The following is a 17,892-nucleotide window of genomic DNA, read 5'->3' on the forward strand; positions in this document are numbered from 1 at the left end:
CCAAGATTGGGCTCGTTTCATGTGAAACGTGGTTGGACAATAGAGAATTCTGATATTGGAGAATCGGACAATCGAGGTTCCAGTGTACTCCAATTATGCCAATATCGCTCTGACCGAAAGCCACCTGCGGTCGTTTTCAGTTTCAATAAATCCTTATCGACGAAGATGCAGGAATCTTTTTGAAGAAATCAAGCTGTTTGCACTTTTATGTTCTGTGATGAGCATTATGATTTACTCGCGCATTTGCGGTTTGAAATATAATTAAAACATAGTAATGTTCTTTATTCAGATCGTATAAAAAGAATTACTAAAAGAGTTTACTAGGTGATGGCTACGGTACCGTAATTGAACTGTTTGAAGTACGTCGGAATCAAACGAGAAATCTATTTATTATAATCACTGTTTTAATACCTTCTATTATATACTCTAATGGGTTTCCTCTTTTATAAATAAATAAATATATATATACATACATATGTCTACTTTAGAGAACAGAAGAATAATGGACGTCTCGCTATTTCTCATCGAAATTATTACCAGCGTTGTCAAATGTTCACTACTATTTAGTTTAAATCCTTGACATAACCTATTCCCGCCCTTTACACTAAAGATTCAATGTATCCTAACCAACTCATTAATAACCTCAACTTCTAAGAAAATTGAAACATAAAACAGCATTTAACTTTGCTATGCGTCGTCAATTGCTTTTATTCTGCCCGTCTGAATAAATAACTAAATTGATACCTCATCCACGTTTTTATAAAATTCTCAAGATACTGCTTCTCGAGTTATTCGAACAGTTTGACAAGATTTTGTAGGACACAAAACTCGGGCGGCTCGTAAATTCGTATTTTCACCGCTTCAATAACGACAGGTCGATAAAAAAAAAAAAGAGAGAGACGTTTCGAGCCCTTGCGTCGGTAACCCAATATCCACTTCAAACTTGCGTTTAAAATCTTTTTTACGGCCCCATAAAAAAAGGAATAGAAGAAATAAAAGAGTTTTATGATTAACCCAACTGCCGGGGCTGGATTTAATAGGTTAATATTACTGATTAGCCGGCGGAGGTTATGTGCACGCGGACCGGTTAAAATGCATCGAATTCCGCGGGAGTGCTTTATTTGTTTACCTGGACCGGCGTATAGCCGTGACGTCATTACGGGGGATTTATACATAGCTACGTGCATGGGTTCCGCGAATCGTCGTCGAAAACAATGTTACGAAATTCGAGTCGCTTGAACTACCGTGCAATAAAATCGTCGAACTTTACATAACCGTTCGAAAAAGTTTCCGTTCCGCGTTGCTACCCCAAAACGGTAGACGCGATTCACCACCGAACACTACTTCGAAAAATTCTTCTGACATCTATAATAAACCACTGTCCCTGTATATATAACTTTAACGTTTTTTAAATAAACAAATCATTGAATATCCAAATCCGATGCACAAATAAATCAACGCAACATTAACATTAACCGTTGACGATTCTATCATCGAGCACTCGCGGCTCGAGAACGAGAATCGATTGCGGCGGCGTTCAGCTGTTACCAATCCAACGGGAATCGTATCGACCGACGGCTAGAGATCGAACGCGGATCGGTGACCCACGAGTCCACCAGAGGTCGAGCAACGACAGTGACAGAAAGATAGAGAGACAGGCAGAGAGAAAGAGAAAGAGAGAGGGAGAGAGAATGTGAATCGTGGACACTTACCTTGAGTATCACGAAATCCATGTCGCGGAGTCCCGGTGGTGGATGCGTCGATTCGTCGGATGTCGAGGCGTGTGGATGACGTTTACGCGGTGCGAACCGACAGAACGTAGGTCTCGAAGGTGAAAACGAGCCCAAACGCACCGGGGTAGAGAGGTTGAGCGGTCGCAGCGAAGTCGGATCAAGCAGAAGAAACGGAAGAAAAGAGTGCCGGGTGAGCGGAGGTCGAGCGAAACGGAGAAAGCAGTTTTCTGTGGAGCGGTAAACGCGCGGCACTCGACACTTCTTTTCCACTTGTTCGCGTGGGTTCGAGGGAGACGAGGATGAACGAGACCGAGACCGAGACCGAGCACTCACACGCGGCACGGGGCGGCTCGATCGTCGTCGTTCCGATGATCTAGCATCGCTTCGCTTTCTCGCTTCGGAGCGAAACGCGAGGTTAGCCGAACCTCCGTGTTTGTGTTCGAGCGTCCAAGAAGCGTGTACGCGAGAAAAAGAAACAAACCGGCGGCGGCGGCGGCGGCGGTGGCAGCGGCAACGGTAACTGGACACACGAGGTTCGAGATACGATGCGCGTACACGACCAGACGCGTTCGAACGCGCGAAGAACAGTGCGGCCAACACGCGTGGCGGCTCGGCGTCGACTGAGTGTGACGCCGGGCGCGCGCCACGAGTGGGAGGCGTGTCTCGAGTGCGCGACCAAACGAGACGGAACGAGACGGAACGAGGGGGGTCGAGACGGGTCGAGACGGAGATGGACGAACAAGACCGAGGTGGGGATGCCGAGGAACGACAAGGACAGCCGGGAAACCGAGAACGGCATTTGGTTCGGAGCAACAGAGACGGTCAGAAGGGATGAGCGACCGACCGTCGGAGACCACAGTCGCGTTGCCTTGCGACTATAGCGCGAGTCGAGAGCCGAGCCGTCAGAGGAGAGAAGAGGAGAGGAGAGCAGCGAGAAATGGATTCAGAAGGAACAGACGCAAGCGACAGGAATTGAACGGAACGGGATGGAATGGAACGAGATAGCTCGACTGACTCGTGGGCTTGTCGGCTCGTGGGCTCGTGGGGACAGGCGAATGACACAAAGAGCGAAAGAGAGTTACACAAATGCTGATTATCCGAAAGTACCGTTTGCAACGCTACCGTCGTGATAGTGCCAGGTATGCGCCACTGGCGATAAGTCCAACCCGCGCACACGATACGCATCGCCACTCTTTCTCTCCTTCTCCCTTACACTATTCCTCTCTCAATCACTCGCTCCCACATTCTCTCTGTCCTTCTATTTCTCTCGGCGCGATACGTATGCATTTCATCTCTCTATTTCAATTCTTTGCGAGTCGAATGATTTTTACACGACGACGCAGACAGCTTAAGATGATTCACGACCCGCCATTTGCCATAACAAAGGGAACTCGTCCATGGTTGTTTCGAGGCGAATGTTTCGCGTTGGAAACGCTCGAGTCTGCTTGTTCTCTGCGACGAGGATGTGCTCGAGGATTGCAACTAGAAGCGCACTGTCAGCCACAACGAAAATTGTAACGGGAAGCGTCGCTGGCAACGGTGCATCGTGAATTGGGTTACACAATCTGGTATGATTTAGTTCCGTTTGTTTATTAGCTTTCATCGGTCGGTAATTACAATGTTCGTGATTTTTACAGGTATTTTTACATCGTCGGGCGAGTTCACCGGACTCTTTTCTAGCTGGAACTTTTGAATGTGATTTTACAAGCGCGCCAGACAGTGAGAAAATTTGAGTGCCTAACCTTTTGCACGAACTCAGCGGTTCTTACGATTTTTACCGCGACCGACTGCAACTTAAAAATCAGTCGGCGGCGCGCCCGTCGGTTAAAACGGTAATTAAACGATTGAATGGATTCGATCGATTGGTAAAATTCAACGAACTTTTGCGGATACCGTTGGAACGCCGTGCCGCGGCAGAAATGTTTTCTCTTTCGAATCCAAGTAATAACGATCGCTCATGGTTCAGTTCGTAGGTAACAGTTATTTGTTTGTATCAATTGTTATTTGATTTGGCGTGTGCTATTTATACTAGATATCGGAAAATTTCTAGAAGAATCAGGAAACGTGTTAAAACGTGAGATATTTCTGCAAGGAAACAGGATGCTGAATTCGTTCGCAGGAATATTAATTCCACGAGATACAGATCACAGAGCACCTTATTAGATGATTAAACGTAAGACGCAAATTCACCTCCTCTTTATAGTCGTTGTGTTCACGCTAGATGGTAATTGAACCATAATTATAGCACGATGTAGGAGTAAGAAAACACCAAGGTATTTGCGTTCAATTCATTACACCATAGAGAATGCTAAAATCAACTAACGAATGGCTTTCCGGAGTCTCGTTATTCACTGAATATTCAAGTAATTAACGGAGCACCTACCAAGACGGTCAAAATTACTGGTTTCACATTTTTTATTTTTTAGTTGATCGAATTATAAAGGCAGATAATGATCGATGGGATGAATCCTAAAAAGTCCAAATACATTTGTTTCAAGTGCTCTGTGGGTAGAATATTGCATTTTCTGTTCTTCAACAGAGTTACCTGCTGAAATGTATCGCTACTAATTCCAAATAAAAATTACTTAGGTGGCTAAATGGCAATGTTTCTGGAGTTGACATCGAACGGTCTAGAATAGAAGGAGAAACAAAGCCGAGATGGAAGATAAAAGATAGAAGCGAGAGGAGCGCAGTACGGTTCGAGTGGGAAATCCGAGTGGCGAAAGGACGAGCGAAGACGACGCGGTTTGTTGCGCCGCGAGTGAAATGAAGATGGAAGAAGGACGAGAGGACCGAGGAACCCTCAACAGAATGGGATGGAAAGGGGCGAGGTGGTGGGGGATTTGCTTTTCTTTTATTTACCTGGCCGACAACCGCTCCCCTCCACCCACACACGCACACAATCCAGGGGACGCGTACGCATGCATGCGCGCACCTATGCACGTTCGCGTCCTCTCTCTTCGCTCCCCCCCCCCCCCCCTCTCTCTCGCTCTTCACGGTTACAAATACACGCGTGTCTTTCACCTTTGTTTCCATTCCGACACCGCAGACCGTCGTCAATTACCGTCGCGTTTCGGTCAGCCGCGATGTCGCATCGCGTTACCGGATGTCGGCGTCAAGGTTGCATTTCTGCATCGGATGAGCCTCGACGCTTGTGCGCCCGACGAGCGACGAGCAACGCGCGGCGACGCGTCCACGCCAACGCCGGCTCTCGTATTTGCAAGCGAATCCCGCCATAGAATTAACTTTTACAGTTTTTTACCTCTGTGCGGGGCCGGATGGGAGTTTTTACGGTCGGCTCGCGTCACGTGTCGCTTTTTTCTGACCGGGGAAAACCTTACCATCAGAAAAATTCTAATTTAAATTCGAATACCCCGGCTCGGGGTAATACTCTCTAACCTTTCGAAACCGCTGAAATTTTTCTGTCAGAGATAATTGTGCACATAGAATCGTTCCATCGGTTTTTCCAAGCCCGATCAATGGCTCCAAAGGGGGGCGGCTTCTCAGTTGGCATTCAAATAACATTTTGTCATCTCTCTCGAGAATTGTACTTAACATTTGTTTAAAAGCTTTCCATGCGGTCGCAGAGACCCCCCGTAGCTCAGCAATTGAGATTGAGGGTTAATGGGCTGATGCGGCGAGCATTTACTTTTCGAAACTCAATCCTCGACTACTTAGACCAGAAGTAGACGCAACTTTACCGGGAGCGCGTTACGTGACTACTCGGGTGTCGGGATTATGGTAGCGAGTGCGTCGCGGCTCCGAGGTAGGGGGCAATCAAACAGAAAATTCATAATCACGATCTTAACAAGAAAAGTTGTATAAAAAGCGACTGAAAAGTTGCCAAGTTCCCGCCGCGCCGTCTCGTTTGTAATCCCAACTCTCCTCAACCCTTCCTCATCGCGGCGCTCTCGAAGCCTACTCATAATTACCAAAGTTAATTTGCGAATCGCAATTTAATTGGCCGGTTCTTGAAGGCTCCTTAAACTTCGTCTTTCGCCGAGAGGGCGATTCCCCACGAAGGTTGCCGCAGACTCGATTCGCGCGAGAAAGAGAGAGAGAGAGAGAGAGAGAGAGAGTGGAAAAGAGAAAGATGGAGAGAGCGTGTGAGAAAGAGTGCAGAGAGTGGAGAGCGAGCATGGAATCGAAAATTTCGATCGTATCGGGCATCTGGCGTCGAACCTCTCGGGCCGAATGCTCGTGGGGATTCGAATGGCGAGGGGACGTCGTAAAAATCATTGAAAACGAACCTGCCCGAAGAAGATCATCTCTGACGGGCAAAATTCGCCGTATGAATCCAACACGGTGGCTTTTCACCCGCGAAACTAGATTCCACCGGACCGCGTGCGCGTGCTCATGCTCCTGCGGTTCGATGCTCATCGCTGATGTAATAATTAATGCGAGCAGCGGCCCCGACAATGACCGGTCACGCTGGAATAAATAAAAGCAATGCGTTCCAATAGACGCCGATGTTTACAACTTCTCGGATGCCGACGACGGCGGACCGTAGATCGATCATAGTTCCGTTGGACAGATCTGCAAAGAACTCTGCTAGATCGAACAACCACTGTATAACATTGTCGGTGCTATTATATAACTCGCCATGGATCCTTACTCAAATACCAGTGACTATGAATATTTATCTATCTTGCGAATTTTCTACCCTTCACGGGTGTCTCCGTCTTTCTTCCTCGTTTTAGATCTAATCAACCGATTGCGGTTTACTACGTTATCTTCGGTCTACCAAGTGCCAAGTCCACGCTCGCCTCATAGATGGATTAACAAGTAAACAGACACGCGAGACGGCAATTGCATTATCCACCGGTCCGTTGCGGTTATTTATCCGAACTCATCAATCTTTCTTGTCTCCTATCTTCATCCCTTCTGCACTGGACGCCGTTGCCCCAGTATTCCGCCATTTCGAACTGAGAGTTGTTATTTTTCTCAGCGATAGATAATGGACGTTCAGCACTACCAGCGGTATCTAGTATCTAGTGTCTACCGTGTGGATATGTACCTAAGCGCAATGCTATCGTTTGTAGTAAGTATGTTTCGTAGATACCAGCGAGAAGATAACTGCACAGTTCGACGACATCCCTCACCACGGAGAGATAGGGGACATTTCCCTGTCCTAATTCAGTTTTAATCAGTAGTCCTAACAGCGGACCGGGGGAAGGCGGAATATCTTTTATTATCCGATTCTGCCGAAGTAACGATTCAAAAGTTCTCGGGGAAACTGATTGCATTGCATATCGGTGCGGGACGACGTCCGCCGGCCTCAAGACTTTTCCGTTCGCGTCGGTCGTTAGGCACTCAAATTAATTACCCGTTGGAAGTTGAAAGATAACGAAATGGGAATCGCGAAGGAGGAAACCGAATCTTTTTGCGATGAAACGGTGACCGTAGGACGCGGTGACGCGCGATCGAACCGCGACGGCTCGTGCTCATGCGTGAGGGGCTCGCAGGAATCGAGAAAAGGGCGGAGGAAGAGAAAGAAAGACGGGAGAAAAAGAGGGAGGACGACGACGACGAGAGGAGAAAAAGAAACAGGGAGCGTAAAGGGAAACGAAAAATGCTCGGTAGATCACAGACCGCCTAATTAAAAGACTTGCCGTCACGCGGAATCTTCTTTCTTTCGTTTCGCCCGAGAGCTGGTTACGGCGAATCTCAGGAAACCGACGTGTCTCTCTCTCCTTTTGTCCTGTCTTTAACCCTGTCTCGCGCACGTATCTATGAACATCCGTTCGTGCTTCTTTGGTAATGAGTTGGGGTGTCTTCTTTCAAGCGTTTGTTGCCCCTTCCCGGCCGGTGGCCAGCGGCTAAAAGAAACGCAGACCCGTGGAGACATCGATATTTGCGCAAAGCGCCGCGGTGTGTGCGACGCGTGTCACGCTTCGTTTCCCAATTGCGTGTTGTCCGCTTCACTGGAACGATCTCGTCATCCGCGAAGCGTATACAATGAGCTAAAAGCGATGGATCGCCAGGGTCAAGCATTCCACAATTATCGACAACACATAGTCTTCGCGCAATTTGCATAAAGATCCGCGATTCACGGATCAATCTCGCGACTGCGGACACCGCAATGTTCAAGGTGTTAATTGCGACGAGCACGCGTTTATTACAGGACAAATCGGTTCTCGTTCTTTGGAAAATTGGAAATACTCGTTTCGGCCGGTGAATCCGGACGACTTTGCCCGTTCCGCGTACTGCGACCGCGTACGTGGAGCTCATTTAAATGGTAATTTAAACGGCTTCAGGATAATGCGAAGACTGTGTCCTTCCTCCGCGGATGGTCTCCCCTTCGTTGGTGGAAGGGAATCAGTATCCGACAACGGGAATTCAGAGCGCGCGGAAGAGCGAGCACCCTTCTAAAGAGCAATACGCGGGCGTGTACCGGCGCGGCGTGTTGCGGCGTGTCGAGACGTGTTGTGCCGTGAAGCTGTTTGCCGCAGCGGATTCTACACGCGCGCGCCCGCGCATTGAATGGGCGTCGGGCACAGGAGGATAAATTAAAGAGGTGTTTGTCCGCTATCACCCCTGCCGCTTCCTCCTCCTCCTCCATCCCCCCCCCTTTTTCCGCCGTGTGTCGGATTAAAATCATCCTGTCTTTAATAATTACACGCGGCCGAATGCGCTAAATGAGGCGCGCGTCGCGACGCCTGTCGCTTTTTGATAATGTTATTTACCGCTCCGGTTTACAACGGGCCACCGAACCGAGCAAATACGCTCGAATTACGCGATGACATTGTGCCCGGCTCCAGAATGGATAGGGAGCATAATGCCCGCGGGTTTTCCCGGCAAACTTTACGCTCGCGGCCTGAAAGGGAAGAGGAGCCCAGCCCCGTTCATTGTAGAATCGCCCCGTGAAAGATACGTATAGGTGTCTCTGCGTGCAAACAGAAATAAAAAAAAAAAAAAATGAAAGAACAGGCTAGAATGAACCGACCGACCGCCCGAACTCTGCTCTTTCCGTGTCTGACTCGACTTATTTGTTCGAGCGCCGCAGGAAACACTGCGCCGCAGCGAAATCTTGCTTTCACTCGTGACCGTTCCATCCGCGCTTTGTCCTCGGCCTGTCCGTTAATTAAGTAAAAAGAAGAATGGCAAGAAACCTTGTCGCACCCTCTTTATATTATTAACTTTTAATTCATTCATGTACAATTCCAGAAACAACCGCTATCGTTACACGTAGAAAGAACGGAAAACAATGAGGGAATAGAAACGGGTTCACCGTGCGGGATTCACAGATTCATAGCATTCTCGAATAGCTCCAGCATCCTCTTCATCTCCTTACTGAAAAAACGTACGAAAGCGACAGGTCAGTAAAACGAGTAAAACGACAGCGAGTGTTATAGTTTATCACACTTGAATGTCTCCTTCAGTTGCCATGGCTGATCAAATTCAAATTTAAGTAAGCAGTCAATGAAGAAGATATTTAAGTGAGGAATCGAAGGATTCGATACTCGCACTTGCTCGGCTAATTTATACACTGGTCCCATAGATTTGGATAACTCTTCGCATTTGGCCATTAATTGGTACATCGATTTGATGTTGTGATCTATCGCGTCGCATGTTTTGCATACCGCGTCTCTGTACGTTTCCAAACATCCGACCGTCAACGCCGACGCCTGAAAAATTTATCCGTCGATCTTTTTTGTCTCTGCCGTTAGTAAACGTTCAGTTAGTTTCCGCTAACGCCGCAAAATACGCCATCATCGATTCCCGGTAAAGTAGTTTCTAAACATTCCGTAGTACTTGTCATCGCGTATCTTTCATGTTAGCGAAAAGCAATAACTACAAAAATGAGACGAGACATTTACACTGTGCAAAATCGCAGCCAAATTCTCTGTCAACGCATCGACCGATGTCGCAATTTTCCTGGCTTCCATTTCCAGCTCGTTTAAAATATTATGATCGAGAAGCGGTAGCTGTGGTGTCAGAGCCTGCCTGTATAAACAAGGAGTCGAGCTACGGGAGCCTGGAAACGACGGGGTTTCCCCCTTTTTCGTCACCGGGCTCGACAGTTTAATTTTATTCTCTAAATCTTCCGCTACGAACAACACCATGTCCCCGTCCTGCATCACGGTTCCTTCGAATTGCAGATACCCGATAGCCTTATGATAACTCGGAGGATCCAATTCCTCGTCCTCGACAGGGCTACTCTCTTCTCTGTTCTTTAAATTCAACTGATCTGGCCTACCGCATGCTGCGTTCATCTTTTCTAAACTGTCCTCCAAGAATTTTGTACCGTCTATGTCCGGCGAATCAATCAACGATCTTAATTCCGACATCGGCGGTGACGACTGCGAATCGAACGATATTTCGGAGTAAGATGCTGTCATCTCGTGCAACTGAAACGATCAGAGTGGTCAACGTTCCTAGTATTGTCGTCGGTGATTAGGAGAAAGATAACTTCGAAAGTAAAAGTAAAAATAGGCTGAACACTAAACTATAAACACAACCTAGCAACTCCAACCTTACTCTATCTTCGTCATAGTCGATAGCAGTGCTCTTTTCACTGCGCATTGGTAAGGGCTTCGAGTGTGCTTCGCTTTCTTCCGAGTCCATGTCTGGTCAGTGATTTGAACTTTTTGTTTTTCCTGCAGTTAGATTACACTGTTCAATACTACTGACATTTTCGATCACGGAATAACAACCTACGACAACTATCGATCACCTCGTGACTTGTACCAGCGGTTAGCAGTGTCCAAAGTTGTCTTTCGGGAAACAAACGGTGTTCCCACGATAGTGGCGGTCGTCAGCGAGTGTACCAAATACTCGAGAATTGGCGCGCGTCATTCAAATCATAATAATTCAGATTACATAGTACAGTTCTCTTTCATTTACAAATCTCTCGCTACTTGTAATAGTACAGAAAACAAACACTTTTATGAATTTTTAAAAAATACCTTTCCACGGGTAACTGAAAAATCAGTAATAGAATCTTATTGTTGCTCGCAGGTCCAACAACTGTTGCATTGCTATCCCACAAAGAATGTGCGAAAAAGTCTCTAGATCTAGTTCCACGCTCACTTTTACGTTCACCCGTGTTTACATTCCTCTCGCCGATATTCAAGGGTTAGAAGGTTAGAAGAATTAATAACTGGAAGTAATAGTAGAATGTGAACAAACATGAATGCAAAATGATTTGCTTGTGAATGTTGAGTTTGATTACCATTCTTTTTTTTCTAATGTCAAATGTTGAGTTGTGACTTTACGGCTCAAATCTCAACAACACGGTGCACCAAATTGGTTAAGTGTCGATTTGTTTGAACATGACGCATTTAAATGTACCATTACTATTTTTTACGATTTTTGGTATTATCGAAACGGTGTCTCCGCACAATGATTTCTTCGACGAAGAGTTAATGTTAAAACCATTATCAAGCAATCATGTTTACGCGTATTTTCAATTTACTACTGTGTGGGAGGCGCCGAAAGAAATAAAAACATGTAAGTCAAAAGACATAATAAAGGGTTGTTGTTAATTAAAAATACTGTATGTAATCATATTTTTTATGTGTATATATTTCAGTACAACATTCCCATTTGTTTCCAAGAGGGCTTGGAGAAATTATAAGTCGACACGGTGTAGACGAACTACATCTCACTTTGACCAAAGGGTTATGGAATTACCAAAAATGGGGGTATCCCTACCATGATGCAGGTCCAGGTGCAGAAATCACCACTTGGTTTAGTAAAGATGTTGTCAAGTAAGCTGCTGTTGCTTCGCAGAAAATTCTTTGCAAAATGAAACTGTCTCTAATCTCTTTTCTATTTCCTCAGTGTCGACAACGAGTGGAAAGGTTTGACAAATGCTCTGGCTGGACTGTTTTGTGCCTCGTTAAATTTTGTTAATCCTTCGAACAGTATGTCTCCGGAATTCACATTCCGACCTAGTGGTATTGTAGAGAATAATAGTATAAACTCTAGTCATTTACGCTACTCGTCATTGCCAAGAGAAATAGTTTGCACAGAAAATTTAACACCATTCAAAAAATTACTGCCATGCGATTCCAAGGTATACTTCTAAAGAACAATTATCCTTGATTATAAAAGTAAGTATTAACATGATGTTTCCCGTTTATAGAAAGGTTTAGCAGCGCTGTTGAATTCGGCATACATTCATAATACAAATTACCATTCCATTGGAATTCACTTTCGCGTGATATGTTCGAACGCAGTGTGTACGAAAACATCGTTAGAGTTACGACAGACCGTTTCGTTAGTATACGATACGATGGTAGATACAACACAGGTAATTACTGCTTATTGAAATCTAACAAATCTTGAGACTGATATCTTGTTTAACCTAGGACTGGTCAATTCTAAAATTCTTTGGAATGGGTATTAAAGGGGCGTGTCCTCTTGCTTCCTTGAGCAATATATACGTAGACGTATCTAATAACAATACAAATCAGATATACCGATTAACACCTCCGCCAAGTGCTAAAATTACTAGTCTTCGAGGTGGTCAACGGAACGAAATAGCCGTGTACGATATTAGAGCACATTCCGCAAAAGGAATATTTAATATTGGAGTCACTCATAACGCTGGCGCCAAAGTTAGTCTAAACTATCCATCGATTTTATACGCGAATAGATATATTATCGGTATGTATAAAATATTAACTTGCAAAGGCGTGTAGATAGGAGAGCTATAATATGTTTCTTTCGCAGGATATGGACAGGAAAGGGGCAGTCTGGTAACAAAGCTCTATAATAATTACTGGCAACCACTTGACGTGGTTCTATTAGAAAATATTCCATGGTACTTGTTGGTATATTTTCATTCTGTTACAATAACTTGCGATGGACAAAGAATAGTTCCATGTAAGTGAAAATTTAGCAGATGTCTGTATTCTTTATTATATTAGCTTCGGAGATTCATTGCAATTAATCGTACGATTGTAAATTGCAGTGGCTCAACGCTATCTGCCTGGCAAAGAAAGAAAAAGTCCATACTATCTTGAAATGGTTTTGCGCTTACCAGCACGATCGGTGACTAGGTTTTCCATAGAAATGGATTATTCGTTTCTTAAGTGGCAGGAATATCCACCGGATGCTAATCACGGATTTTATATGGGCTCAGCCGTAATTACCGCATTGCTTCCCATAGCGAGAAATTACACTGCACTACCGCTCGACGGAAGTACCATAACATCTAGGTGAAATAAGCAAATTTTCATCGAAAACGTATATTAGGATTTCATTGATATTGACTAACGATACAATATTTTAGTTTCAACGCTTCGAGAGCCGGATACTTGGTACAGCTGAGAACGGAGTCATTACTTATCAGTCTACCCACGCCCGACTTCAGCATGCCGTACAATGTAATTTGTTTGGCATGCACAGCCGTCGCTCTCGCGTTTGGTCCGCTTCACAATATTTCCACGAAAACGTTAGTTTTGAAGAAGATAGAAATGAATTGGAAAGAAAAATTGTTCGCTTCCTTAATGGAAAAGATTGTCAAACTAAAAAAGAAAAAACAAGAATAAAAATATGTGATTTATTTGTCTTGTTCCTACATATGTGTTCATAAAGCAAGATAATTATCTTTGTAATATTAAAGATAAAAATATCGCTCGAGAGTATAAAACACAAAGTCGAAGTATTATGAAAATGTAACGAATTGCAGGAACAATCACGATTACGCAAAAAGCAAACGATTAGGAATTGAATTTTATTGTTTTCTTGTTTTTCTCCTTTTTTTCTTCTTTTTTCTCATAACGTTACATAAAGTATCAAAAGTGCACGCAATATTTTGTTGTATAACGTCGGATTAGACACATACCAACTGGAAATACCGAAAAATTTATTGATTTCGTGTTACAAACGTTAGTAAGGATCATTTTATGAAACTTTACAATGCACTGCAAATGATAGAAGTTGCGTGTATTACGTAAATATTATTAAGGTTTAATTATCGTGTAAAATAGAAACAATAAATATTGTAACAAATATAACGCGCGTACAGAGAATATTTAAGCACCAGAGTTTTAAAGGGACTATGGTGCCGGTCTAAGTATTGGGGAAATGTTCATACGCGCATTCGACATTGTACTACGGTATTTGCTTGTACAAGTTTCGCTATCATCATTAAAAATGTTACCATTCGACCGTCCGCTTGTTTCATCTATCGGATTCGTCGATAAATGGAACTTCGTCGAAGAGAGGTTCTGTAACAAAGATTTTGTTACGTCAGCATCAGTGATGAACTTCAACGGTTTCCTACTTTCATCTGAGAGAGCAGATGGAACTGAATTTTCTTCGTCGTCTGATGAACAAAGGTCGATCACTGTAATCCTGTTTGGTGTATTTGTGCAGAAAGTTGTTTCTTTTATTGATTGATCTACAATTATATTGTTCTCGCCACAGCTTTCTGTGACACTGGAAAGAGATAAATTTCCTACACTTGCCTCATCACTAAGGACCTCATCATAGCCTTTTTCCATCAAGTTCGAGTCATTTTCGTCACTCGGTGCTTTGCGTTTTGAAGATACGTTCGGCGAAACATTTTCTACCATTCTCACTGACGTTTCATTGTTGTCGATATTTGTTGTCGGCTTTTGGTCAACACACTTATATTTCAACGGATTTCGTCTGAAATCGTTTATCTGTTCATGTGTCAGCTGTGTCAGAAGAACATATACAGGTCGACAAGCAAGGTATAACAATTGCGAATGTATACTTAACACTAAAAGAAAGAAACAATCTTTGTAATAGTGCTACCAGATTCCAAGCTCTTGACTCAAATGCTTCGGTAACGTTATCATATAAAGAAAACGTTTAATGGTTGAGTACTCACTTGGCTTTCTCTTAACAGTATTTAAAAATTGATATTGGTGCACGTAGTCGTCTACAACTTTTTCTTTGTTTGGTTTATACGTTACAATCCATCTGTCATTACTGAACTCCGCTTCCAACCATTTCGGTTTACATGAACCATTTAAAACAGGAGCAACAAGATGTCTCTCTATCCTCTCCAATCTTTCTTGCTGAGTACCTTGAGTCATAGCTTTCGATTTTTTGGCTAATAGCATTCCAGCAGGAGACGAAAACGGAATACTTGGGCACCTTGCAAAGTTAATTGAACCGCGGACACGTCGTGAACTTCGTTCAGCAACATTATTATCGACGGGAGTGTCCTCATGCACCTCTGTGACCGTCGCAGTGTTCGCTATTGGCGGGCGTAATCGAAAGTATTCCAAGAATTGATCTTGCTTTAACTCAGGTGGTTTCACAGTCAATACATCCGGTGTTGTGGATCGCCAATTATTTGTGGTTTGTTCCTGTTCACAGCACATACGTTCGTGTTCCTATAAAATATTGCAATTAAATCTATAATCTTATTTAGCTTACATCGCGCAATATATTTAATACCTTCATTTTTTCTAGGCCTATAAACTCAGCATCGCAATTGTCGCACAAATAAATGTCTTCTGCTGGTGGTTCCACCATCAAAAGGGAATGCTGTTGTTTTAACTTATTGGAATTGCAAATAGCAACACCGTTACACGAGAGTAATTTTTTTCGTGGACTCTCATATCTCTTGTCATAATTCTATTAACAAGAAAAAAGTATTTTCAGATATATAATGAAACTACACAAATTGAAGTGCAACTCTTTTATATCTGCTGACCATGTTTTCATTACGAAATGTGACTAATAATTTTCCAGTACTTTTGTGATAAAGGCTCGTAGTGGAATCCCAGTTGTTAACATACTCTAGATCTTCCTGTGGATACCGAGCCAGATACGAACAAAAACGCAACAAATATTCGCTTCTGTGATACGTGTAGCATCTAAATACCAATTTCTTCAAATTAGCCATCCAGTTCTAAAATACAATAAATATGATTGATTATTATAAATATATTATTTGTTTATATATTTACGCTGTAACATAGTTAATCAAATTACTTCATTAATTCTCTTTGGTCTTGCCAAAGGATTTGTAAATTTCACTTCTTTTGGCCACCATCGTGGCTCAGTAATCGCATCTGTATTGTCATGGCCTAGCGAACATTGTACCATGAATGTTATAAAATGTTCCAGCTGTGTCTGAAATTGAATAGTCTCATTAGTCTCATGACATCGGATTTTTTCAAATGAACAAAAAACAAATACTTCTTATATATGTAAAACATTATAAAGTATCTTATCCATACTAATGTAATTTTTTCCAATGATGTCGGATGCCCATTAGCAAACAATAAAGGAAGATTGGATACTACAGATCCTTCTTCGAACACATTATTCTCTTTCATCTCCATGGTGTCTGCGGTAGTCATCATGGTCTGCCCAGTATGAAGTAGCGGTTTCTTAGGTAAGCCTACCGCGTACTCCTGTTCTTCCAATGTTGAGAATCTCATATTTTCAAAGCTATCGGCATTATTCGAGGCTAGTTTGAGTTTCAGATGCAGGACACTCTATAGTATTTGTTGCTTCTTCTACTTTTAATCTGTATGAAAAAAATGTTTATAAAATACATTTGCAAAATTATAAAACTTGAGAGTAAAAAATCGATTTATTTTAGTACTTCATTGTTTGTCCGAGTGTCAAAAACGTTGTACAATTGAAAAAGATGAAGTGATAACAGCAAGTGAAAGAATCGTGAGTCTATGAATATGAAAAAACCGTTATGTAAATTTAAATTTTACGACCGTTTACATTTTATACGAACAATACAGAGATTAAATTTATTAATTTTCAGAAAACATTCGTGTGTTTGTGTCGTATACCTTGTCCGATAGCTTTTGTAACGGTCGAACGACCTCTTTTGCACCCTATTTTCAGATGCTTCACTTGTTTAGAGCCCTCTTTACACCAATTCATATAAAATATAATGTATGAGTACATAATTACAGTAGCAGAAAATACATCGAAATTTTATAGTACGTACAACGGTATTGACAAAAGAAAGTTAACTTATATTTCTTTCGTAACGCTTGTGAAACGATAAGGGCTGTAACGAATAGAGAAACTCGTACGTGCTTCTTTTATAAAAGTCAATTCACTAAGCCTTGGCGAATACGTTGCAAATGGTACAACAGGAAAACCACAATTTAGGTTCTTGTCTATGTTTCGTCGGATTTTAGTTCAAAAATAGAAAAAAACAAGCGAAATACAATAACTTGAACGTATGTATGTGTACATGCACTGACAGTTCCCTCCTCGAACAAAAGGTCTAGCAATGATCAAGCACGGTTATATTCCAAGATGGCGGTTCGAATCGGTTCAACTCCCGCTCGGTTTCGATCGTTTGGAGGGCTACTACACCTTCGAAGCAGCAACATCTTCCCTTAGAACCTTCAGTTGGGCAGTGTACTTTCGCTCACGCCCTCTTTGCGTAGATGCAACGCTTTCGCGCGCAACATTTTTCTGGAGCCGTAAAAAAAACCACTTTTCATGCAAACCACAAAGTTCAAAAGGTTTCAAAGCAGTAGAAATTTCCCGTTCTTTGACTGTTCTTCTTTACCAGTTCCGGCCAATTCCGAGTACTCGCCGTTGCGCATGCGTACTGCTCTTAACGAACTATTTTCTTGCGTATGTATTGTATGGGTGTGTTTCATTTTTTAAATGATTGAAAATATTATCGAGCGATCCAAGAAAATCAGAACAACGGCACGTTAAAATATATTCGACAAAATATAAGCCTAATAATTTGTGAACAATTTACTTGCAAACAGTACGATTAGGATAACATTGTAAACTCATCCGATAGTTAATATACAGTGTACATATGTATTCAATTTTCACTTGCGTGACAGATAAAAATAAATCTTATATATTATTTACAAAACGAAACTTATATACGTTCATAGTCATGCAATAAATATCCTTTTTGTCTTGTTCGTCTACATATTTTATCTTCTCATGTTTTATTTGGTTTCGAGTATTTAACACCTTAATGTGTGTGTATGTATACACAAATTTTTGTTATTAGTAAATATATATTTGATGGTGCTGTAATTGGAAGAAACGTATAAAATATGGAAACATTGCGCATAAAAATGATATAGACATTTTGTATCAATCAGTAAATAATTATTTTATTCTATCGGTAATCGTAGAATAGTATACACCGACGATCGCAAGACATTATGTGTGCACATAATTTTCCGTGCTTTAACTTATTTCTTGATTTGTTGAT

The 17,892-nt window shown here is 42.6% G+C and overlaps 4 protein-coding genes across 15 annotated transcripts in view; 1 reads left to right on the forward strand and 3 right to left on the reverse strand.

Moving 5' to 3' along the window:
• The window catches only part of Slip1 (SLo interacting protein 1), a 152,888-nt gene extending 150,556 nt beyond the window's left edge, over positions 1-2,332 (reverse strand). Inside the window, exon 1 of the mRNA XM_078192772.1 lies at positions 1,713-2,332. Within this exon, the coding sequence (XP_078048898.1) occupies positions 1,713-1,733 (21 nt within the window). The 5' untranslated portion in view covers positions 1,734-2,332. The remainder of the gene's footprint in view (positions 1-1,712) is intronic.
• A 6,524-nt stretch (positions 2,333-8,856) lies between these two features.
• Borcs6 (BLOC-1 related complex subunit 6) lies at positions 8,857-10,438 on the reverse strand. Of its 3 annotated transcripts, none has more exons than XM_078192321.1 (4): positions 10,215-10,438; positions 9,554-10,084; positions 9,201-9,361; positions 8,857-9,026 (listed from the first exon to the last, which is right to left on the reverse strand). In XM_078192321.1, exons 1-4 carry the CDS (start codon positions 10,299-10,301, stop codon positions 8,975-8,977), a joined length of 831 nt encoding a protein of 276 aa, XP_078048447.1. In that variant the 5' UTR covers positions 10,302-10,438; the 3' UTR covers positions 8,857-8,974. The 3 variants fall into 3 exon arrangements, with proteins under 3 accessions (XP_078048447.1, XP_078048448.1, XP_078048449.1); XM_078192322.1 differs by having other exon boundaries at positions 10,210-10,369; XM_078192323.1 differs by having other exon boundaries at positions 10,184-10,276.
• Positions 10,439-10,767: 329 nt separating this feature from the next.
• On the forward strand, positions 10,768-13,826 carry Pig-t (phosphatidylinositol glycan anchor biosynthesis class T). The gene is made up of 8 exons (XM_078192319.1): positions 10,768-11,186; positions 11,269-11,446; positions 11,520-11,754; positions 11,824-11,991; positions 12,050-12,347; positions 12,414-12,566; positions 12,655-12,901; positions 12,976-13,826. The coding sequence occupies exons 1-8, from the start codon at positions 11,009-11,011 to the stop codon at positions 13,232-13,234; spliced, it is 1,716 nt and encodes a 571-aa protein (XP_078048445.1). The 5' UTR covers positions 10,768-11,008; the 3' UTR covers positions 13,235-13,826.
• On the reverse strand, positions 13,082-17,214 carry Ova (ovaries absent). 10 transcript variants are annotated; one of them, XM_078192317.1, is made up of 10 exons: positions 16,642-17,214; positions 16,481-16,558; positions 15,908-16,200; positions 15,660-15,800; positions 15,379-15,576; positions 15,120-15,299; positions 14,545-15,055; positions 14,156-14,433; positions 13,849-13,915; positions 13,082-13,210 (listed from the first exon to the last, which is right to left on the reverse strand). In XM_078192317.1, the coding sequence occupies exons 3-10, from the start codon at positions 16,109-16,111 to the stop codon at positions 13,206-13,208; spliced, it is 1,584 nt and encodes a 527-aa protein (XP_078048443.1). In that variant the 5' UTR covers positions 16,112-16,200; positions 16,481-16,558; positions 16,642-17,214; the 3' UTR covers positions 13,082-13,205. The 10 variants fall into 10 exon arrangements, with proteins under 10 accessions (XP_078048443.1, XP_078048441.1, XP_078048439.1 ...); XM_078192315.1 differs by having other exon boundaries at positions 13,849-14,433; XM_078192313.1 differs by lacking the exon at positions 13,082-13,210 and adding an exon at positions 16,279-16,358 and having other exon boundaries at positions 13,739-14,433; positions 17,019-17,214.
• Positions 17,215-17,892: the final 678 nt, after the last annotated feature.

Source organism: Augochlora pura, chromosome 10 (assembly GCF_028453695.1).
Source record: "Augochlora pura isolate Apur16 chromosome 10, APUR_v2.2.1, whole genome shotgun sequence".
In the NCBI taxonomy this organism is placed as follows: Eukaryota; Metazoa; Arthropoda; class Insecta; order Hymenoptera; family Halictidae; genus Augochlora; species Augochlora pura.

Bases quoted from the DNA above. Each gene is read 5' to 3' on its own strand.
- Borcs6 (XM_078192321.1), bottom strand. From the start codon at position 10,301: ATGGACTCGGAAGAAAGCGAAGCACACTCGAAGCCCTTACCAATGCGC. The intron at 10,085-10,214 runs GTAAGGTTGGAG...TGATCGTTTCAG, and splicing joins TCGACTATGACGAAGATAGA to TTGCACGAGATGACAGCATC. The intron at 9,027-9,200 runs GCGAGTATCGAA...ACGTTTTTTCAG, and splicing joins TATAAATTAGCCGAGCAAGT to TAAGGAGATGAAGAGGATGC.
- Pig-t (XM_078192319.1), top strand. From the start codon at position 11,009: ATGACGCATTTAAATGTACCATTACTATTTTTTACGATTTTTGGTATT. The intron at 11,992-12,049 runs GTAATTACTGCT...TGTTTAACCTAG, and splicing joins CGATGGTAGATACAACACAG to GACTGGTCAATTCTAAAATT. The intron at 12,567-12,654 runs GTAAGTGAAAAT...TGTAAATTGCAG, and splicing joins TGGACAAAGAATAGTTCCAT to TGGCTCAACGCTATCTGCCT.
- Ova (XM_078192309.1), bottom strand. From the start codon at position 16,111: ATGAGATTCTCAACATTGGAAGAACAGGAGTACGCGGTAGGCTTACCT. The intron at 15,300-15,378 runs GTCAGCAGATAT...TCTTGTTAATAG, and splicing joins CATTTCGTAATGAAAACATG to AATTATGACAAGAGATATGA. The intron at 14,434-14,544 runs GTGAGTACTCAA...TCTTTCTTTTAG, and splicing joins TACTGTTAAGAGAAAGCCAA to TGTTAAGTATACATTCGCAA.